We start from the raw sequence: 19,413 nt of genomic DNA on the forward strand, positions 1-19,413 counted from the left end.
CACTATTCTGCCTACCACCATGATTACAATAATTTATACACCCACCAGCACCCTCCACATCCTTGCTAACCTTTGGTCTTCACGGACATCGGTTTTTGCCAGCTGATGGGGTGTGAGATGATATCTGATTTTTTCATTTTAATTTTCATTTCCTTAATTATTTGAGTGGCCCAGTACCCTTTTTACATGTTTACAGGTCATTTCCTATCCCATGATTGGGCCATTCATATCCTTTGCCTATTTTTGATTTCGATGCTTGGGTTTTCTTATTGATTTGTAGAATTTCCTTATTTATTCTGGACACTAATTTTTTGTTTAAAAATTTTGAAGTTGCAATTCTAATGTAGTTGATTTTTAAAATTTCTTTATGGTTTGTGATTTTTTTGTTATTGAAAAATCTTTCCTTATCCCAAGTTCATAAAAATATTGTTCTATATTTTCTCCTAAAAGCATTACCGTTTTGTTTTTCATATTTGCCTTTAATCCATCTGGAATTTACTTTTTGTACATATGAGGAAGGGATCTAAATAAATATTTTGGGGGCCAGCCTGGTGGTACAGCTGTTAAGTTCACATGCTCTGCTTCGGGGCCTGGGGTTCACCGGTTCCCATCCCGGATGTGGACCTAGAACCACTTGTCAAGCCATGCTGTGGCAGGTGTCCCACATGTAAACTAGAGGAAGATGGGCACAGATGTTAGCCCAGGGCCAGTCTTCCTCAGCAAAAAAGAGGAGGATTGGCAGCAGGTGTTAGCTTAGGGCTAATCTGCCTTAAATAAATAAATAAATAAATAAATATTTTTTGTGTGTGTATTAACAATTGTCCCAGCTCCATTTATTGAGTAGTCAATTGTTCCCCTTCTGATTTGTAGTAACTCTTGCATTTACAAGGTTTCCCACACGTCTGGGTCTGTTTCTGGGTACTTATCATATGTTTACCAATTATACATTTTCTCCATTATAATAACTTTATAATAAATCATTATGTCTCACAGGGAAAATTTCTTCACCTTCTACTTCAAATTCCTCTTGGCTTCTTTATATTAATTTTACCTTTACTTTGTAAACTTTCTTGAAAAACTGGGTTAGGATTCTGTTTTTTTCACATTGAATATATAGACTAATTTGGGATAACTGACATCTCTGTGAAACTGAGTGTTCCCATTCAAGAACATGACATAACCTTCCATCTGTGTAGTTTTTTTACTCCTTTCAATAAAGATTTGTGATATCAGCTGTGCCATATGCATCTTTTATTAAACTGATCCCTAGGTATTCCATATTTGTTGTTGTTATTGTAAATGGAGGGTTTTTTCTTTTAAGATATTTTCAATTTGTCTGCTGGTATTAAGAAAGCAATTAATTTTTGTATGTTGATCTTTCATCCAGCAAAATTTCTTCAATTCTCTTATTAACAATGTCTTTAGAGTCTCTTAGAGTTTCTGTATATAAGTAATCAAATTGTAAAAATTGGTAACAGCTTTGTTTCTTTCTGTCCATCTTTATTCTTTATGTTCCTTTCTTGTCCTGCTTTACTGGCTGGGACCCCTAATAGTTTGATGAATAGAATCAGTGTTCATGGGAATCCTTTTGTTATTCCTGTTTTTAAAGAGTATGTTTCTAAGAATTCACCATTATTAGACTATGTGTCTACAGATTTTTGGTATTTACGTTTATTAAAGTTCCTGTCTGTTTCCTAGTTTGAACATGAATGAGTGTTGAATTTTATTAAATGATTTTTCTGCATCTGTTGACATAACTATATGATGTAATATAATAAATGTAATCAATTAATATAATCAATTAATAGATATTCTAACGTTTAATCAATCTTGCAGTTTTGGAAAAAACTCACCTTGGTTATGATGTGTTTTTGTACATATATGGCAGGGTTCATTTGGCTGGTATCCGATTTGTAGCTTTTGCATCTATGTTCTTAAATGAGACTGGCCTGCACTTGTCCTTTCTTGTACTGTCCTTGTCTCTTTTTGGTACCATACTTGCTGGACACATGAAAAGAATGTAGCACGTTCCTGCACCCTCTATTCTCAGAAGCAGTTTGCATAAGATGGGGATGATGTGTTCCTTGAATGTTTGGCAGAATTTGCTTATCAAACCTTCTGGACAATGCTTTACCTATTTCATTATATTGAACTTTAAATGATATAGTTTAAGTTTCTGTATTTTTCAGCAGTTTTTTTTTTAGCATTTGAATGATCACTTATGACAAAAGTGGACTTATCAGTTATGAGAGAGGTATGCTAAAATCTTACCTCCATGACTATGGATTTGTCAATTTCTCCTTATAATTCTGTCCATCTTTGATATATAGTTTTTGAAACTATGTTGCTAGATAATTCTGAGTATCTTCCTGGCAAAGTGGTTTTTTAAAATCATAATTTAATTATTCTTTTTGCCTTAACGTCTATTTTTGACTGATATTAATATGGCTATGCTATATTTTTGGTATACTTTCCCTGCTCCATCCCTGCTTTCTTACATGTTTTACTTTCAACATTTCTATATTCTCATTTTTTATATGTGGTGCTTATAAGTGACATATAGCTTGCAATTTGAAAGATATACCTATTGTCAACCTTGGTCTCTTAGCTGGAAAGTTTGTTTCATTAATACTGATGGTGATTATTGGTATATTTGGATTTATTTTTACTACATTATGTTGGGCTTTTTATTTATCTTTGTCTATGCTTTTCTTCTTTCCTTCACTGCTTTCTATTGATCAGATCAAGGTTGTTTTTTTAAATTCTTTTTAAATTCCTCTATTTGGATGTTCTATTTCCTTTTGGTTTTGGTGGTTGTGCTTTAAAAGATAAACATTCTTGAACTAACAAAGCAAAATTAATTAATTTCTCTATCACCCCCTGAACAATGAAAGGATTTTAGAATACTTTACTGAACTTAAGGAGTACATTTTGGATTATTTCCTTAGATCTTTCTTCCAGTTCCTTAACATTCTCTTCAGCTTTGCCTACTTTGCTGTTTAACCCATTCCTTGAGGGTTTTTAAACATTTTAATTAACGTTTTAAAAAATTCCAGAAGTTATATTTGGTTCTTTAAAAAATCTGCCTAGTTTTTTTCTTTTGACAATGTCTTCTTTTTTTCATGTTTCCAATTCCTTCTTGCTGATCTTAAATAATTTTAAACACATTTATTTTCTAATTTCTAGCTGACATTTTAAATAAATGAAGTTCTTTAGGGAGGAGTGTCTAGTCCTTTTTGGTTTCTGCTGATTCTCATTTATGGTGAGTTGTTTCCTCTTACATTTACGTACTTTTCATTGTGAGTTTATTTTTACTGTGGCAGACGATATACATTTGAATCTCAAACATGTGTGAGGGCAGGCCTCAAGTCACAAACTCTCAGGGACCCTGTGGAGTTCAGTCACACGGACGTGCTGACTTCTCACTTTCCTGAGCTGGGCAGAGAGTGCGGCTGTGCCTGCTGAGATGCAGGAGGTAACTCTAAGGGTCCAGCTTTACGTGCCAGTCTCACTTCCACCTCCTCACCTGGCCTAAGCTTAGCCCCCACTTGGTGGTTGTCACAGCCCTGATAACCTCCACTCCTACCCCCTCCAAGGGAGCCCCAGCTGCAGCTCTGGGGCTCACCTTCTGTCTCAGCTCCCTCTCTGTCTTTGGCACCTGGACAATTTCCCTTACTTTACGGGGAACTCATTTGTATAGTTAAAGTTTTTATTATTATTATTATGTAGACACAATTCTAGGTGTTTTGTGCCAGAAAGTTTTCAGTTTAAACAGACCCCATATATTGGCAGAATTTACCCTAAATTTACTTAAAAATATGATCTTTGATTCTAAGCCTGGTGAAATAATATAATTTTCATATAATACCAGGTTATGAAAAGAAGCGTATCTAAAATCAGTTTACTCCTATCCCCCAGCTCTTTCTTATTCTAGGTTTGCCAGTTTTGCCATATTGTTTGTCATTAAAAAAATACATGTTTGTAAAAGTATAGTTGCAATTCCAGAAGGATTCAAGATCAAATAACTCAGAATGGACTTGGCTTCTGGAGCCATAGAATAGTTTGTCTTGGAATCACCGAATACCTTGCTCAGCTTAGACCTATAAAACTGTGTGCAAGTGAAAAGGGTTGTGAAATAAAGGCACACACAAAATGCTGAAACGATGCTCTTGCTTCACACTTCTATGCTTGCTGAACTATTTCTCTCCCTAACCCACCTCCCGCCCTTTCATCCCTGAGGGCTACGAATTCAAGTTACAACAGCCGGTCCTCAGGGGACACTCCCAGCCCTGGTTTCCCCCCTCTTTCCCCTCTGACCCTCCTCCAATTAATCTGCTGTGTAAACCTTTGCTTTTCACTATTGTGCAACGTGCGCATCTCCCTCCCTGTCCCCGCCAGCCCCCTCCCCCAAATTCAGGGAACTCCCGTTGCCGCAGTGCCACCGGCATTACTCATTCATCCCCATTCAGACTCTCCCAGCATTTATTAAGGGCTCTCGCCTCCTGCCTCTCAGAGTCCGCGCTCCTTCTCCGCTCCCTGGAGAGCCTCTGGCCTCGTTCCTACCGCCGGTTGTGGCAAGAGCTTCGTCTCTCTCCGGCAATGCATCTCCCTGCGATTCTGTTTTGTGTTCTCTGGTCTGTAGTGTCGGCCGAGAACTCGGACGATTATGAGCTCATGTATGTGAACTTGGACAACGAAATAGACAATGGACTCCATCCCACCGAGGACCGTAAGTTCATTTTAACTGTTTCTCTGCTAACCCCAATTACATATCCACCTCTTTGGGTCTAAATATTATGCATATACTTTATAGCCAATGAAATAAGCTAAAAATTATAGTTTATTTTGCAAAAGAGAGAAGCCCTTTAGGAAAGGGGGAGGTTTCAAAAAGTTATTTCTATCACAGATACACAGTGGGTTGAACCGTATGAAATCGCCGATATTTGCCTGCTCTGAGCTACATGAATGGCAATTTCATAGAGTTCAACTTAATATATACCTGCATGAGTGGTTTCTGTCATTCTCAAGATATTTACACACTGTTTTTCGGAGGTGTCCTTAAAGGGAAGGGGGTTGCTGGGGATGGGCTGTAACCTGGGGCCGCCGAGGGAGGTCAGCTTTTTACAAAGAGCACCCAAGGAAGGCCTGGGCGGGTCGGTAACGTGTGTGTGTCCCGCGCTCTAGCCACGCCGTGCGACTGCCGCCGGGAGGACTCCGAGTGGGACAAGCTCTTCACCATGCTGGAGAACTCGCAGATGCGGGAGGGCATGCTGCTGCAGGCCACTGACGACGTGCTGCGCGGCGAGCTGCAGAGGCTGCGGGAGGAGCTGGGCCGGCTGGCCGGCCGCCTGGCGGGGCCGTGCGCGCCCGCGGCCCCCGCGGAGGCCGGGCTGGCCCGCGCGCTGGCCGAGCTGCAGCAGGAGAGCCGGGACGCGGGCCGGCGGCTGGCGCGCCTGGAGGGCGCGGCGCTCGAGGAGCTGCGGCAGACGCGCGCCGACCTGCGCGCCCTGCAGGCCGGGGCGGCCCCGCGCTGGCTGCCCGCAGGTGAGGAGCCCCCGCGGCTTTGTTCTAGAGCGCGCTCTGCGGGACGCCGCGGCCGGCAGTCCCCTGGGGGAGGCCTTCCCGGGGGAAACGGGCGCGCGGACCTCCGCTTCTCCATGCACGGTCACAGAGCTCAGACGCACCATGCTAGGCAGGAAAACTGGCTTTAAAAGGTCTCCTCCAGCCCCGAGACATCCCAGAAGATAGCCGTGGACGTCACCATCATAGTCTTGAAATAGACGTCAAGGGCCCCTGACTGACACCCGATCCTACCAGGCATTGCAGGAGCTCCCTTGACCGATCATAACCGTGACCTCTCTCACTGTCCTGCTTCCCTCCGTTAGGGATTTCCACTTCTTCTAATTTTAGCCTGTCTCTCTTTTGGGGGGAGCTCTGGTTCCCCGGGCTATTTCAGGCCCAGACTAACTTTTAGGGACGTTTTCCAGTCCCCGGGCCGGCCCCTCCTCCCTGCTGTTTCTGAGCAAGAGACCTGGGATGGATCTGATCTCCCCGAGGGTTGGTGGAATTCCTGAGGGATCCCCCAGCCCCCAGAGGTCTGTTGAATTAGCGTGAGAGAGGAGGGCGGAGGATGTGCGGCTTGGGATTAACCGGTGGCTGCGGGATCCAAAGGGGAACAGTCAGGTGTAGGAGCCAGTTGGTATCTGGGCCACCCCGGGGATGGGAGGATCAGGGCCAAACAGGAGAGAGGCCCTTCCAACTAGCTGCATCTTGTCAAAGTTCATATGATGCTATTTGAATCTCCAAACACGTGTGGGCCGGAAATAATACATTTTAAAGATATTAAAAAACAAAGAGAAGATTTAGAGCCAAGTGACACTCCATTATAGGGCAAACTTTCTAAGAAATGGTGATGCAACGGTCATTTATGGTTTATATTAGAAAATCAGTGTCCTAGGTAGGAAAATATAGCTTATACTTTTCCTGAAAATCTCATAAACAGAAAACAAGTGCAAGCAATGCCATGCTTCCTTATGTTTCCAGTACAACAGCTCTTACTGCACGGGGTGGGAGGGAGAATCATAGCAGGTATGAGAGCGTGTTTCACTTAGAATTACAGGAGTCAGACTGGAATGTCAGTTTTTTCTAAAGATTTGAGGACTGTTTATCAGTGCAGAGCATAGTTTCTTAAATATTAAGTAGGGCTTCACAGGGGGAAAAGCATAAACCAAATATACAATAGATCCACAGTGTAAGTGACAAAGAGGCAAATTATAATTCTGTGGCTATTTTAATGGATGGAATTTCTTGTCTTTTGCAAACCATGTATAATCATTATACATATAACAAAACTACTGTAGCATTATGCTAATTTTCATCGTCACTTCTGCATACTAGTTAGAGCAGAAGAAGGGTGCATTTCTGAATTCTAAAATGTTAATTTCTTGTTACCTCGAGTAGTACTTTCCCCACATGCTTTGCTTTCCCCTCCCTTGTTTCCTGCCAGCTTGGCTCCTGAGGGATTCCTAATCATTCTGTTGTCGGTCTCCTAAGAACCTGGTTGGAATTTTGTTTGGTCTTTGATAATATAATCAGAAAAACCTATTAGTTAAAGGTTATTTCATGAGAAAGTTCTCATATTTTAAAGAAATATCAAGAGAATCACTGGTCCCCAAAAGAAGCCACAAAAACCCCACGAGCATGTAGTTCTTCTCTATGAACTCAGAGAGCCAGTGCAGCCTCCAGAGGAAGCTGAGTCTCCAAGAGGCCAGCGCGGCCAGCGAGGGATGGTTGGAATGCAGTGCTGACTGCTGGGCTTACTGAAACAGGGCGTCACTATAGTAGATTGCAGTAGGCACCTTCTTGAACACGACTTTACTGGACGTTACCGAGAATTTCTCAATGCCCATGCATATGCTGATCTTTTGTTCCATGACCTTCGTTTGATTTAATTAACCCAGTTTGTTGATTTAAATGAACCTACCAATTTCATTTGAGAAAAAGAATCAATGCCTCTTTAAAAATTAATTTTAAAGAATCTTCAAAACTTCAAATTATTCAGTGAAAAAGTTAATAACAAAGCGTGATGGGGCCAATTTTGAGCTTTGGTATTGTAACTTCTTTTAGAGGATTTTCTGAATCTCAATATTTCTTTGTCTATTTCTAAAGGATAAGGTCCACATCTCAGTTTCTCAGGACAGAGACTGCCCTCAGCCCCTTGCTGGTGTTTACGTTACTTCACTGCACTCTGCATGGGTGTTGGTTCCTGCAAGTTCTGTCTATTCAGCAGTTAGTCTTTAAATGCTCCGGGAGTTTGCTTTTCAAAGCTATCTTACGGCAAATCTTTTTTAGGTTGTTATAAAGTGAATACTTAGCCCTAACTTAGATTTTTTAAAAAAATTCTTTATCTGATCTTTCATACATACATGAGGTTAGCATAAAGCAGAGCTCACTTGTTAAAGGTTTTATCACATCGTTTCCCAGAGACACCTGGAAGGCCTTCACTTCAGCATCTCCAGCTCCTTGACTGGACACGTGACCTGGAGATGCACCGAGGTGGGAGTTTACTGAGCTCCCAACCCCCAAGTTTGAAAGTCTCCTTCTAACTGCTCTTCAGCAGAAATATGTTCTCCACCAGGCCCCTTGGAAGCATTCACTCTTCCTTAAAGGTTTTTTATTACTGCTTAAATAGTATTTATAAACATATGGACAAAGTAAGAGTGTTTAAGCATATGCTTGGTCTATGCAACTCTTCTTGAGAGCTGCAGACCTGTTGCTTACAGAGTTGCAGAGCATTAGAAGGAGAAGGGAAGAGGCTTTTACAGATAGCTGTAAAGCTCAGAGAGATTATGGGACTCATGAAAAGCTGCACAGCTTACTAGTAGCAAAACAAACTGAATTTCAGCTCTTCTAGCCAAACCCGAGGTTTCTTCTACCATTAAGAAGCAAGGCAGTGTGCTGGCTAAGGATGTGGCCTCTGCAGCCAGTGTGCCCAATCTCAACGCCCAGTTTCACCCCTTGCCAGCTATATAAGCATAGCCAAGCGACTTAGGGCTTTATGCCTCAGTTTTCTCATCCGCAAAATGGGACTATGAAGACTATCTCTTAGGGTTGGTAGGAGGATTAAAATGACATCTGAAGTGACTAGAACAGTATCTGGCACATAGTTAGTACTTGATGGGAGTTAGTCATCATTATTACACACTGTTGTCCTTCACAAGTGGTGTTCTATAAACTGCAGAGTTTACAAACATCTGAGAACATGTGCTATGTTAAAATGTGTTCAGCAACAACATGCCTGTCCTCGAGTTTTGTTTAAAACTGCATGTTGGCAATGGCTAAATGGGGTGAGCTAGGTCCATTGCATTCACAGATTTTTTGTTCTAGGAGTTTGGTGAAGTCAAGGAGATGGAAACAAGTTTGGCTCTAAGTTCTTGGAAATTACAGTGTCATTGTTTAAAGTTAATGCATCATTCAACATTTTTAAAAAGCTGTAACAAAGAAAATAAGCTATCTGGAGGGGGCAGTAGTTATTAAAACGCGGTTGTCATTCTGTTGTGGGTTTGGACAGCCTGGCTCCTCTGCCTGCCTTCTTCTCCATTTAGCTGCTCGCTGGGGAAGACCGCTGGCTTCCTTGTTCCTGTGTGCTTTGCTTATGCTCTGCAGAGAGCATACTTGGGGGCCCTCAAGTCATAATGTGATGCTGCCTATAATTTTCAATTGTAGTCATTAAAATGCCTAAATGCCAGAATCATTTCTGAATGAATTTATATTTTCTCTCATATTCTTCTTACTTTCTTGCTACTCTAGGTTGTGAAACAGCGGTTTTGTTCCCAATGCGTTCCAAGAAGATTTTTGGAAGCGTGCATCCGGCGAGACCACTGAGGCTTGAGTCTTTTAGTGCCTGCATTTGGGTCAAAGCCACAGACGTATTAAACAAAACCATCCTGTTTTCCTATGGCACAAAGAGGAATCCATATGAGATCCAGCTGTACCTCAGCTCCCAGTCCATAGTGTTTGTGGTGGGTGGAGAGGAGAGCAAGCTGGTCGCTGATACTGTGGTTTCCCTGGGGAGGTGGACCCATCTGTGCAGCACCTGGAATTCAGAGAAAGGGCGCACGTCCTTGTGGGTAGACGGTGAACTGGTGGCTTCCACTGTCGAGATGGCCACAGGTCATGTTGTCCCCGAGGGAGGAATCCTGCAGATCGGCCAAGAAAAGAACGGCTGCTGTGTGGGTGGTGGCTTTGATGAAACATTAGCCTTTTCTGGAAGACTCACAGGCTTCAATATCTGGGATCATGTTCTCAGCAATGAAGAGATAAGGGAGACCGGAGGAGCAGAGTCTTGTCACATCCGGGGAAATGTTGTTGGGTGGGGAGTCACAGAGATTCAGCCACACGGAGGAGCTCAGTATGTTTCATAAGTGTTGTAAAACTCTGCTTGAAGCCAAAGAAGGAAACTCACATTTTCAACATATGCCAGTTGGGAAGGTTTAAGAAACCTCAGTGTGTATTAAGAATGCTTGAGACTAATGAAGGAGAGAGTTAAGATCCATTTTTATTTGTCTTGGAAAAACATTGAATACACAGTTGAGGGGAAGACGCTGGAGAAGCCTTTTGGGGATATTGTTACTAGACCTTATGCCATGGTGCTTTCAGATGAATGCTGTGTCTTTGTCAGATAAACTCTCAAATAATTAAAAAGGACTCTATTGTTGAACAGAAGGACAATTGTTTTACTTTTCTCTGGTTATTTTTGTTTTGGCCAGAGATAAATTTTACATTGGAAGAATAATAAAATAACATTTGTCGTCCATTGTTCATTGTTACTGGTATGTACCTTATTACAAAAAAATGAGGATAAAACATATTTATACTACAATCTGACTTAACAAATACAAATGTAGTTTATATGTTATAATCGAATGTCACTTTTTTGAGAAGATAGTTATATAAGTTATATTGTAAAATGGTTTTGTATTAATTTTATTAAGACTATTTTTGTAAAGCTCTACTGTAAATAAAATATTTTCTAAAACTAGCCCGTGTCGTCTAAATTTAAATTTAAAAGATGTTTTGGAGCAAATCCACAGTTTTCTTTTTTCATCTAAAGCAGGCAATTAGTTTTCAGATACTAATCTATTATGTAAATAGTAATAGTCAACATTGTTAGAGACAAACTATGGAGTTGTTTAAGCTTTAGCATCCTGTAAATCATAAGCAAGAAATATGATCTTGGCTAAGTCAACTCATCTCCCTGGATTTTAGTTTTCTCAACTGAGAAATCAAGGAATTGAGTAAATAATGATTTCTAGATCTCTTCCAATGTGATGATTCTACGAGCATCCACAACTGTCTGTGCTGTGGAACATGGAAAACAAATGAATTTGCAAAGGTTCCCAGATACACGTGGCACCTGCAAGAGGTGGCTTAGGACTGTTATTTGGGCGATCTAAGAATCTGGAAAAGAAACAAGGCCTCCTGCCCTGAAAGCACACCCCATTCTCTTCCTTCTGCAGGAAGGAGAGGACGGCCAACCTCGTTCACCCTGCAGACGGGAGGTAACTCTCCGCCACACCAGTGTTCTCCCCTGTACGGGCCGTGCAGGCCTGAGGGAACAGCACAGAGCCACTTGTGAACATCAGTGGAGATATCGTACAACCGTAGAGGTGGTGTGTCCGCCTAAAGATGGGGCCTGAACAACCACAGGTCATCTCCTCGTGAGGTTTGGAGAACAGGGCCAGGAGTAATTACCAAACCACATTTTGTAACTAACTAGCTGTGTGTCCTTAGACAAGTTACTTAACTCCCTTGGGTCTTCTCAGGAAAGGGAGGGGGTTGGATTTTTAGTGCCTTTCAGCAATATAATTCCATGTATCTAGGAGCCTTTGAGGATGCTCGTGATATCACTACAGCTTCATCCCACTCGTGAGACCCACAAAACCTGACTGATGAGTCTCTAAGAAAATCGTTCACAGTTCTGAGCTGCTGGGCCAGTCTCAGCCCCTTGGAGATGACATAATTCAAAGTTGCAGGCACAGTGGTTGTGTGCAAGGCCCTGTTTAGCCATTGTGGGCACAGCCTGAATGCTTAGCTGGAAGAAGAAATACTGGACAAACCTTAAGGGGAGATTAAGCATGCTTTCAATTCCTTTCCACATTTCAGCATGAATTAGATCTGTTCAAGAGACCCAAGATAAGGCAGGCCAAAATATATGTGAACTCATACATTGACGGCGTTAAATGTAAGGGAACTTTGAAAATTTTTTTTTTACGGGAATTGCATGTTGAGGGCAGAGAAGAAACAGAAGGAAATAAAGTAATTCATGGATTGCAAAACTAGAAATTTCATCTGCTACAGAAGTAAGTCTGGAGAAGTGTTCCAGAGACTTCTAACTGTTCCTTGATATCTATTCTCCCTCTTTTCCTAAGGAACAGAATTCTAGTTTTAATGGCATATATGGCCACTCCAGAGCACTATTCTTTCCAGCATCAGTTGCAGCTACGTGTGGCCATGTGACTAAGTCCTGGCTGACGCTGAAATATTGGAGATGATTGCCTTTCCCATCCTCCTTCCAACTGATTGGAATATAGTAATGATGGGAATTTCAGCAGCCATCTTAGACCATGAGATGAACTCAAACAATATTGAAAAAGCCTGTGTCTCCGATGTTGCGAAGCTGTCTTGCCAGCCCTGGGCTCCCTGCCCTGGCCTTCTTTTACGTGAGAGAAAAATATACTGCTCTCTTCTTTAATCCACTATTGGTTGTCCACCTAATCTAATGCCAATCCAGTAGAGAATTTTTTTTTAATTAAAGAAACCATGTACTTTATTCCCTCAAACACTCATTGTCTATACTTAGAAAATACTTTTTACAAATTCTCAGGAAGTTAGCTATCTGACTTTTCTTTTTACTAACTAGTAGCATTTAGTGAGCTTTAGAATACATAGTGCCAGCAAAAGGAGGAAGTAAGAAATGTGTAAAACAGAAATAAAATATCTAAAAAGAAATATCAGCAAGTTGGCTTACTTTAGCACATTGGCAAAGAGTTTCATTCACAAGAATAGCCAGTGAGGGCATTGCAATGTTGTGGCATAGGACAATTAGTGTGCAACGTTACTCAAGTTATTAGGAGGAAAAATATGTGTGGAACTAATGCATAACACTTCGTATACATGTATATATACAGTGGTACATGTGTGCTGGAAGGACCAGCTGTCCTGGTTCTCATAGGGCCATCTCGGCCTTAACACTCAAAGTCCTGTGTCCCGGAAAGCCCTTCAGTTCCAGGCAAATTGTGACAGTTTATCAACTTGTCACACTAGTACATACTTATGTGTCAGGAGAGCAATGTTTCTGCAGTGATAGATTATGAACGAAACAGAGTTGATGTTTTCCTTGTCTATTACAATATAGATTGGCTTGTAATTAAGTATTAATTACTTTAAAAAATATCAAGAACATTTGACTACTAAGTTCATACTGTAGAATTTTAGAGCTTGGTATTTACAATTACTTAATTAACTTCGCTTCAACAAAGAATTGGATCTGAAAACAAAGAAATTATAATTGATTTTTATTACCTCTCTTGTTAAATTTTATATTGAAAGCTTGCTAAGAAGCTTACTAAGGCCAAATGTTCCCAGAACTATCTTTTAGCCACTTAAGAAATAATACTCGTAAAGTTAAAAATCTTGGTCAAAGTAATTGTACACATTCACTTATATATTCCTGGATTCGGTGAACTTGAAAATTTAGATTGCTGACCCTTGCATGCAAATCTGAATGTTTTATAAATCTGGAGTGTAGAGGAAAGCTTCCTGGGCTTGGGGTCAGAAATCCAGCATTCAAGTCCTCGCACCATCACCTACTAACTATAAGACTTTGGGCCTGCCAACTATGAATTTCAAATTAGCAAAGAAATTAGCTCTAATAGGATTTGCTTTCCTTGCTGACGGGTTATTATGAGGATGACATAAAAACAGATAGTGTATAAAAAGAGCTTTCTAAACTGTACAGTAATATTTGAAATAAAATAGTTAATATTAAAAATGTTTTTCCAAGTTGTTCCCAGTGGGTTAAACAGAAAAATAAGTAAACAAAAATACAAACAAATAAACAACCATGAAGATTCCCTTACATTGTGGGTAAGCCATTCCCAGAACCCAGCTCTGTGTGTTCATATCCGGACAGGCCTTATTCTACTTCACAGCAACACCTGCTGGTGGAGTCAAGCAGGTGCAAACCCGGGCAGGCATTTGACCCAAGACTTGGGGAGCAATTCAGAAGAGGTGCTTTCCTGTTTCAAGATGTGTCTCTACTTCTTGATCCACATTTGGGTTGACTTTTCACAACACTACATTTAACACTTCCTTGTGTGTGTTAATATTCAGGTTGAATATTCTTAATAAGATTTCTTAGGAGCCCGTTTCCTAGAATACTTGATTAACAAATTCTTTCTCAACAGCCTGTAGTATGGCGGACTTACAATCTTTTCCTTTAAGAATACTTGTACCATGGGGCAGGCCTGTGGCCAAGTGGTTAAGTTCACACACTCTGCTTCAGTGGCTCGGGGTTTCACAGGTTCAGATCCTGGGCGCAGACATGGCACGGCTCCTCAAGCCATGTGAGGCGGCATCCCACACGCCACAACCGGAGGGACCTACAGCTGGAATATACAACTATGTACTGGGAGGGCTTTGGGGAGAAGAAGAAGAAGAAGAAAAAGAAGATTGGCAACAGATGTTAGCTCAGGGGCCAATCTTTAAAAAAAGAAACAGAAAAAAAAGATACAAAAACAATTTTAAAAAAAGAATAGTTGTATCATGAATTTTTAACGACCAAGTATCTCCCAGGGATTATGAAACTCCACAAATAGGTATGGTTCTGCCCTCAGTATTTTCATATGGGCCTGGCACATGGCATGTGATACTCAATTAGTGATGATGACAATGATGATGATGGCCACAACGACGATGATGACGATGATGATATTAAGAAGAATTGTAGAAACCACGATGAACTACGGGCCCCGCCTTGTGTGAAGTGTAGCTGCTTTATCTATTTAAGCCTCGCATCCACCTTATGTGGTACATATTACTGCTGCCATAACAAATGGGGGTCAATTTTCTATCTCCATTTTTTCTGAGACAGCTCACCAATCAGTGGTTTAAATTTTTTCTCACATCAAGAAAGAAATGAGGTGAATTTATCATAATTAAGTAGACAGTCTTTTCTAGGCTTTGCCAGTAAATCGAAAAGGAATTTGGACTCTTGCTGAGACAATACCACATTTTCTTTCCAAAGACTTTCGACTTAACTTTCAAATCTTTTGAGGTCATCCTGTTACCTGTGCCAGAGGACTATGTAAAGGCATATCGACGGAGAAACGTATTTCCTTATCCTGAGCACTGATTCAGAAATGCAGAGGAAGGCACATCGCTGCTTTAGCTCTGACAGCGGTGCTGTGAATTGTAGCACAGAGTTCCAAACCCAAATCTGGAGAGGGGCTCCCCACAAGCCCTCAAGCAACCCCTCCCAGGCGCAGATACCCTCCTTTTAAGGATTTTCAATAATACTGTAAACTTCTCAGCCGAAAGATGTGCTAACTCACACTGCACTAAGCATTAGGGATGCTTTTATATCGCATCACTGGACACATTCTACAGAGCATCTTCACACGGCAGAGAACAAATCGGAGAACTACTCAGGACCACTGAAAAACAGCCCTCTTGCTCTGAAAAGGTTCTGGTACAAAATATTAAATTACCTCTGATATGATTTAAACAGAAAACAAATTCATTATCCAAGTGACATTCTTGTCTTATTTTTTAACTCAAGGGGAAGCATTCAACATTTCCCCCATTAAGTATGATTTTAGTTGTAGGTTTTTTGGTAGATATCTTTTATTAGATTAAGGATGTTGACTTCTATTGCTGCTTTGCTGAGACACTTCATTCTTTTTTTTTAAAGATTGGCGCCCAAGCTGACAACTGTTGCCAATCTTCTTTTTTTTTTTTTCCTGCTTTTTTTCTCCCCAAATCCCTCCCAGTACATAGTTGTATATTCTAGTTATGGATCCTGCTAGTTGTGGCATGTGGAACACCGCCTCAACATGGTCTAATGAGCGGTGCCATGTCCACTCCCAGGATCCGAACCCTGGGCTGCTGAAGTAGAGCTTGCGAACTTAACCACTTGGCCACGGGGCTGGCCCCTGAGACACTTTTTAAAATCATGAACAGACTTTGCATTTTACAAAAGAAGATATTTAAAGTTTTGCTTTTTATAGTTAGGTCTTTATTCCACATGAAGTTAATCTATGCATGTTCTGATAAAGACAGTTGTCCCAGAACCACTTATTGAATGATCCATTCTTATCCATTGCAAAGATTCTCCACCATATACGCAATTACATGTATGCAAGGACTTATTTCTTGCCTCTCTATTCTATTCCACAGGCTGTTTGGCTGTTCTTGTCCCAGTGCCACTCCTTTTTAATTGCTATGATTTTACAACAACTTGATGTCTGGTATGGAAATTATTACCTCCCCCTTCTCTCCAACAACTCGCATCTTCTCTTTCTGCAAAATTATTTTGGCTCTGTGTTCCACCTTATCTTACTTGTGATTTTAAAGTCAGCTTGTCTTCTTTCTTGGACATCTTTGTTGGCATTTTATTAAAATTTCATTGAATTTATAGATTAATTTAGAGAAAACTGACATCTTTGCTACATCCATGAACATGATTTATTGCTCCATTTGCTTATCTTTTATTTAATTACTTTCAAAAAAATTGTTTTATTCTCAAAATTCGCACACATCTTTTTCTCTAGATATCTTGTATTTTGCTACTTTAATATTTTCAATATTACATTTCAATTTATCATTGCTGGTGTATAGGAAAACAACCGTTTTCTGTAAATTGATCTCACTTCCAGGAACTTTACTAAAATTTCTCCTATTATGTTCAAGAATTGACTAGAGAGTATTTGGATTTTCTACTATAGGTAATCATATTTTTTAGAAATAATGATTGTTTTGTCACTTCCCTTCTGATTCTTATAATCAGAATTATATAGTGCCACAGTAAATAGAAGTAGACATAGTGGCATTCTTGCCTCACTCCAGACTTTATGCTTCTAATGTTTCACCATTACATATAAATGCTCTTTATATATATATATATATCTCCTCCTAATAAGTTTAAGGAAGCTCCTCAAAATTCCTAGTTTTCAAAAAAATTTTTTTTCATGAATGAGTACTGAATTTCATGAGATGCTTTTAGTGATCACATGACTTTTTTCTGCTTTAGTCTTTTACTGTGAGGAATTACATTTTGAATATTAAGCCATCCTTGCATTCCTGGGATAAATTCAACTTAGTTATTATGAATTTTATAAAATGAGGATAACAATAGTTTCTCCCTCATAAGATGTTGGGAGAGTTATATGAGTTGAAAAACTAGTACCTGGTACAGAGTTAGCACTCAGAAAATGTTAACTATTGTTTTCTTTAAGCATTTCTAGAGTCATTTTGCTAAAATTTTTATTTGTGATTTGTGCCTCTATGTTCATAATTAAGATGGGCCTATGTTTTCTTTTCTTATATTGTCCTTGCCTGGTGTTGATATCATGGCTGTATTAGCCTTGTAAGATTAGTTGGAGAATGTACTTCTTTTTTAATTATCTGAAAAAGTTTAGATAAGATTGTAATTATTCCTTGTACATTTGTTCTAATTTGCCTGTAAAATGATGTAAGGCAGTTTTTGTTTTGTTTTTGGTAGGTTGATTTTAAAATACTATTTGATGTAGGGATAGTCAGGTTTTCTAACCCCTTTGCTCTCAAGTTCAAATCAAGGGGATACTCTGCTCAGGTGTTTAATCCTTTCTCCAAATGGAAGACCCTTTCACAATTTCCTTCTCACTGGGAGAGTTCAGAGAATACAAAGCAGACAAATGGAGTCTAACCAATTTGAATAAAATGAATTTGTATTTACATTTAATGTAAAAGTAAATGTTCATATCTAATCATTAATAATGAGAAGTAGCAAAAAATTGGCTTGGAACTACTGAACTTCAGGGATAGATACATAAGCTCATTTGACAAAGTCTCTCATGATTGATTTAGAAGCATAAATGAGGCATTTGGTTTGGAATCAGGGACAGACATGTATAACACAAATGAAAAAATATGATCAATGGAATAATACCAACCAAGTGTAAGGGGTGGTCACCACTGGTACACCACAAGGCTTGCCTGGCCCCATGTGGTCTACTTTTTCATTAGTGTTTTAAAATGAAGTTAGAGTGATTCTCTTCCTAAAATTTACAGATGACAAGAACCTTGGAAGAACTGCTGATACATTGAGATGGAGCATCATTATCCAGCAAGATCTGGGCATGCCAAAGTAATGGGCTGAATCTCTTAAGAAGAAATTGTGAAGAGATAAAAGTAAATACTTACATAAGGCTGCTTTTTGGTATCCACTCTTCATTTACATCAATGTTGGCAACAGCCCTGGGTTTCTTTTGGGGATCTACTCCCCATCCATGTGGTTCTGCTGCAATTGACTCCCATCTTTGGCTTTGAGGGTAGCTCATGCCACAAGCCTGGCCAACTGAGGTACTGTATCCTCTGGCAACAATCATGGATTGGTTTAGAAATGGGCATGTGGCCCGTGTCATGTCAAACAGAGACGAGACTGGATATGGAGCTCCTTTTGCTCAACTGGTCTTCATGGTGATGTGAGCTGGAAGCTGCAGAGGCCCATAACATGGAACAGGAAAGTGAAACCAATCTACAGGAAGCAGAGGTGAGTAATTTGTTGGGATCACCATTGAGCCCTGAATCAAGCTCTGTGGGAAGTCTGATATTCTCATATACTTTTCAGTCACGTGTTCCAACGAGGTGTTCTTCCTCCGCCGCCTCTTCTTTTTCTCGTTATTGTTCTTCTTCTCCTCCTCCTCCTTCTTATCTTCCATTTCCTTTCCTTTGTCATCATCATCATCAAGCCACTTATACCTGCAGTTTCTCTTACTTAAAATACTACTAATTGGTAAAATGGAATAATAATAGGACTTGTGTTATGGAATTTTGTGAGGATTAAATGACATAATTGGGATAAAGTGCTTAACGCAGCATTTGGCATAAAGAGAGCATGAAAAAAATTGTAGTCATTGTAGTTATTATAATTATTATTGTTATCATTGAATGGATGACCATTTAGTGAGGATTCAAGTGTTGCCTGGGTAACTGAGCTAAATCATGTTTAATATCCCAATTTAATGTCCCAATAAGATTCTACAATTTTATAATTCTAGGCTTGTAAAAACTTAGATGAAATCAAATAACTGAACTACTTTAGCATATCTATAGTAGTAGAAAATGGGAGAATGGCAATTAGGATAATATAAGTCAAGGAGGAAGATCTAAAGAGGAGAAAACTGTAGGTAAAGAAAAAGGAATCCCAGTGATGCCTCCTAAGGCTGTCTGGCAGAGGATATATGTCAAAGATTTGCAGAGCAGGAAACTTACTAATTGGAGACAGCAAGATCCTTTCTGCTTTGCAGCTCTAAGTTTGATGGACTCATGTAGGTGATTGTGGAGTTTTACAGACACATCAGTCCTAAAAATCTAAACCCTGAAATATGTAGCCCCAAACTTTTATAGGTCAAATTATCATTTATTTTATGGTAATTTTCATAGTGCCAGATCAAATAAACCAAATCGTTTGTTTATTTCAAATGCCTGCAGTGAATTCGGAAAGTCTATTTTGTGCTTCAAAAGATTTCTTTGTCACTGAGAGTGCATTTCCAAAAAAAAAAAACACGTGAGCTAAGTTCTTGGCAGCTGCAAAGAGACAATTCAATTTTTTTTTTCGTAAATCAGTTACTTGCAAGTCTAACTATCACAGTT

General features: G+C 39.9%; 2 protein-coding genes across 9 annotated transcripts in view; one reads left to right on the plus strand and one right to left on the minus strand.

Moving 5' to 3' along the window:
* Positions 1–19,413, minus strand: part of VEPH1 (ventricular zone expressed PH domain containing 1) — a 207,957-nt gene that overhangs the window by 136,360 nt on the left and 52,184 nt on the right. The gene's annotated exons all lie outside the window — the stretch shown is intronic.
* PTX3 (pentraxin 3) lies at positions 4,447–10,540 on the plus strand. The gene is made up of 3 exons (XM_023623202.2): positions 4,447–4,729; positions 5,185–5,544; positions 9,310–10,540. Exons 1-3 carry the CDS (start codon positions 4,600–4,602, stop codon positions 9,921–9,923), a joined length of 1,104 nt encoding a protein of 367 aa, XP_023478970.1. The 5' UTR covers positions 4,447–4,599; the 3' UTR covers positions 9,924–10,540.

The sequence above is a fragment of the Equus caballus genome, chromosome 19, assembly GCF_041296265.1.
Source record: "Equus caballus isolate H_3958 breed thoroughbred chromosome 19, TB-T2T, whole genome shotgun sequence".
Lineage (NCBI taxonomy): Eukaryota > Metazoa > Chordata > Mammalia > Perissodactyla > Equidae > Equus > Equus caballus.

What these genes read in the sequence shown, in the direction of transcription:
- PTX3 (XM_023623202.2), top strand. Translation starts at nt 4,600, where the DNA reads ATGCATCTCCCTGCGATTCTGTTTTGTGTTCTCTGGTCTGTAGTGTCG. An exon ending in ACTCCATCCCACCGAGGACC is followed by an intron (nt 4,730 to 5,184) that starts GTAAGTTCATTT and finishes CCCGCGCTCTAG; the next exon opens with CCACGCCGTGCGACTGCCGC. An exon ending in CCCGCGCTGGCTGCCCGCAG is followed by an intron (nt 5,545 to 9,309) that starts GTGAGGAGCCCC and finishes TTGCTACTCTAG; the next exon opens with GTTGTGAAACAGCGGTTTTG.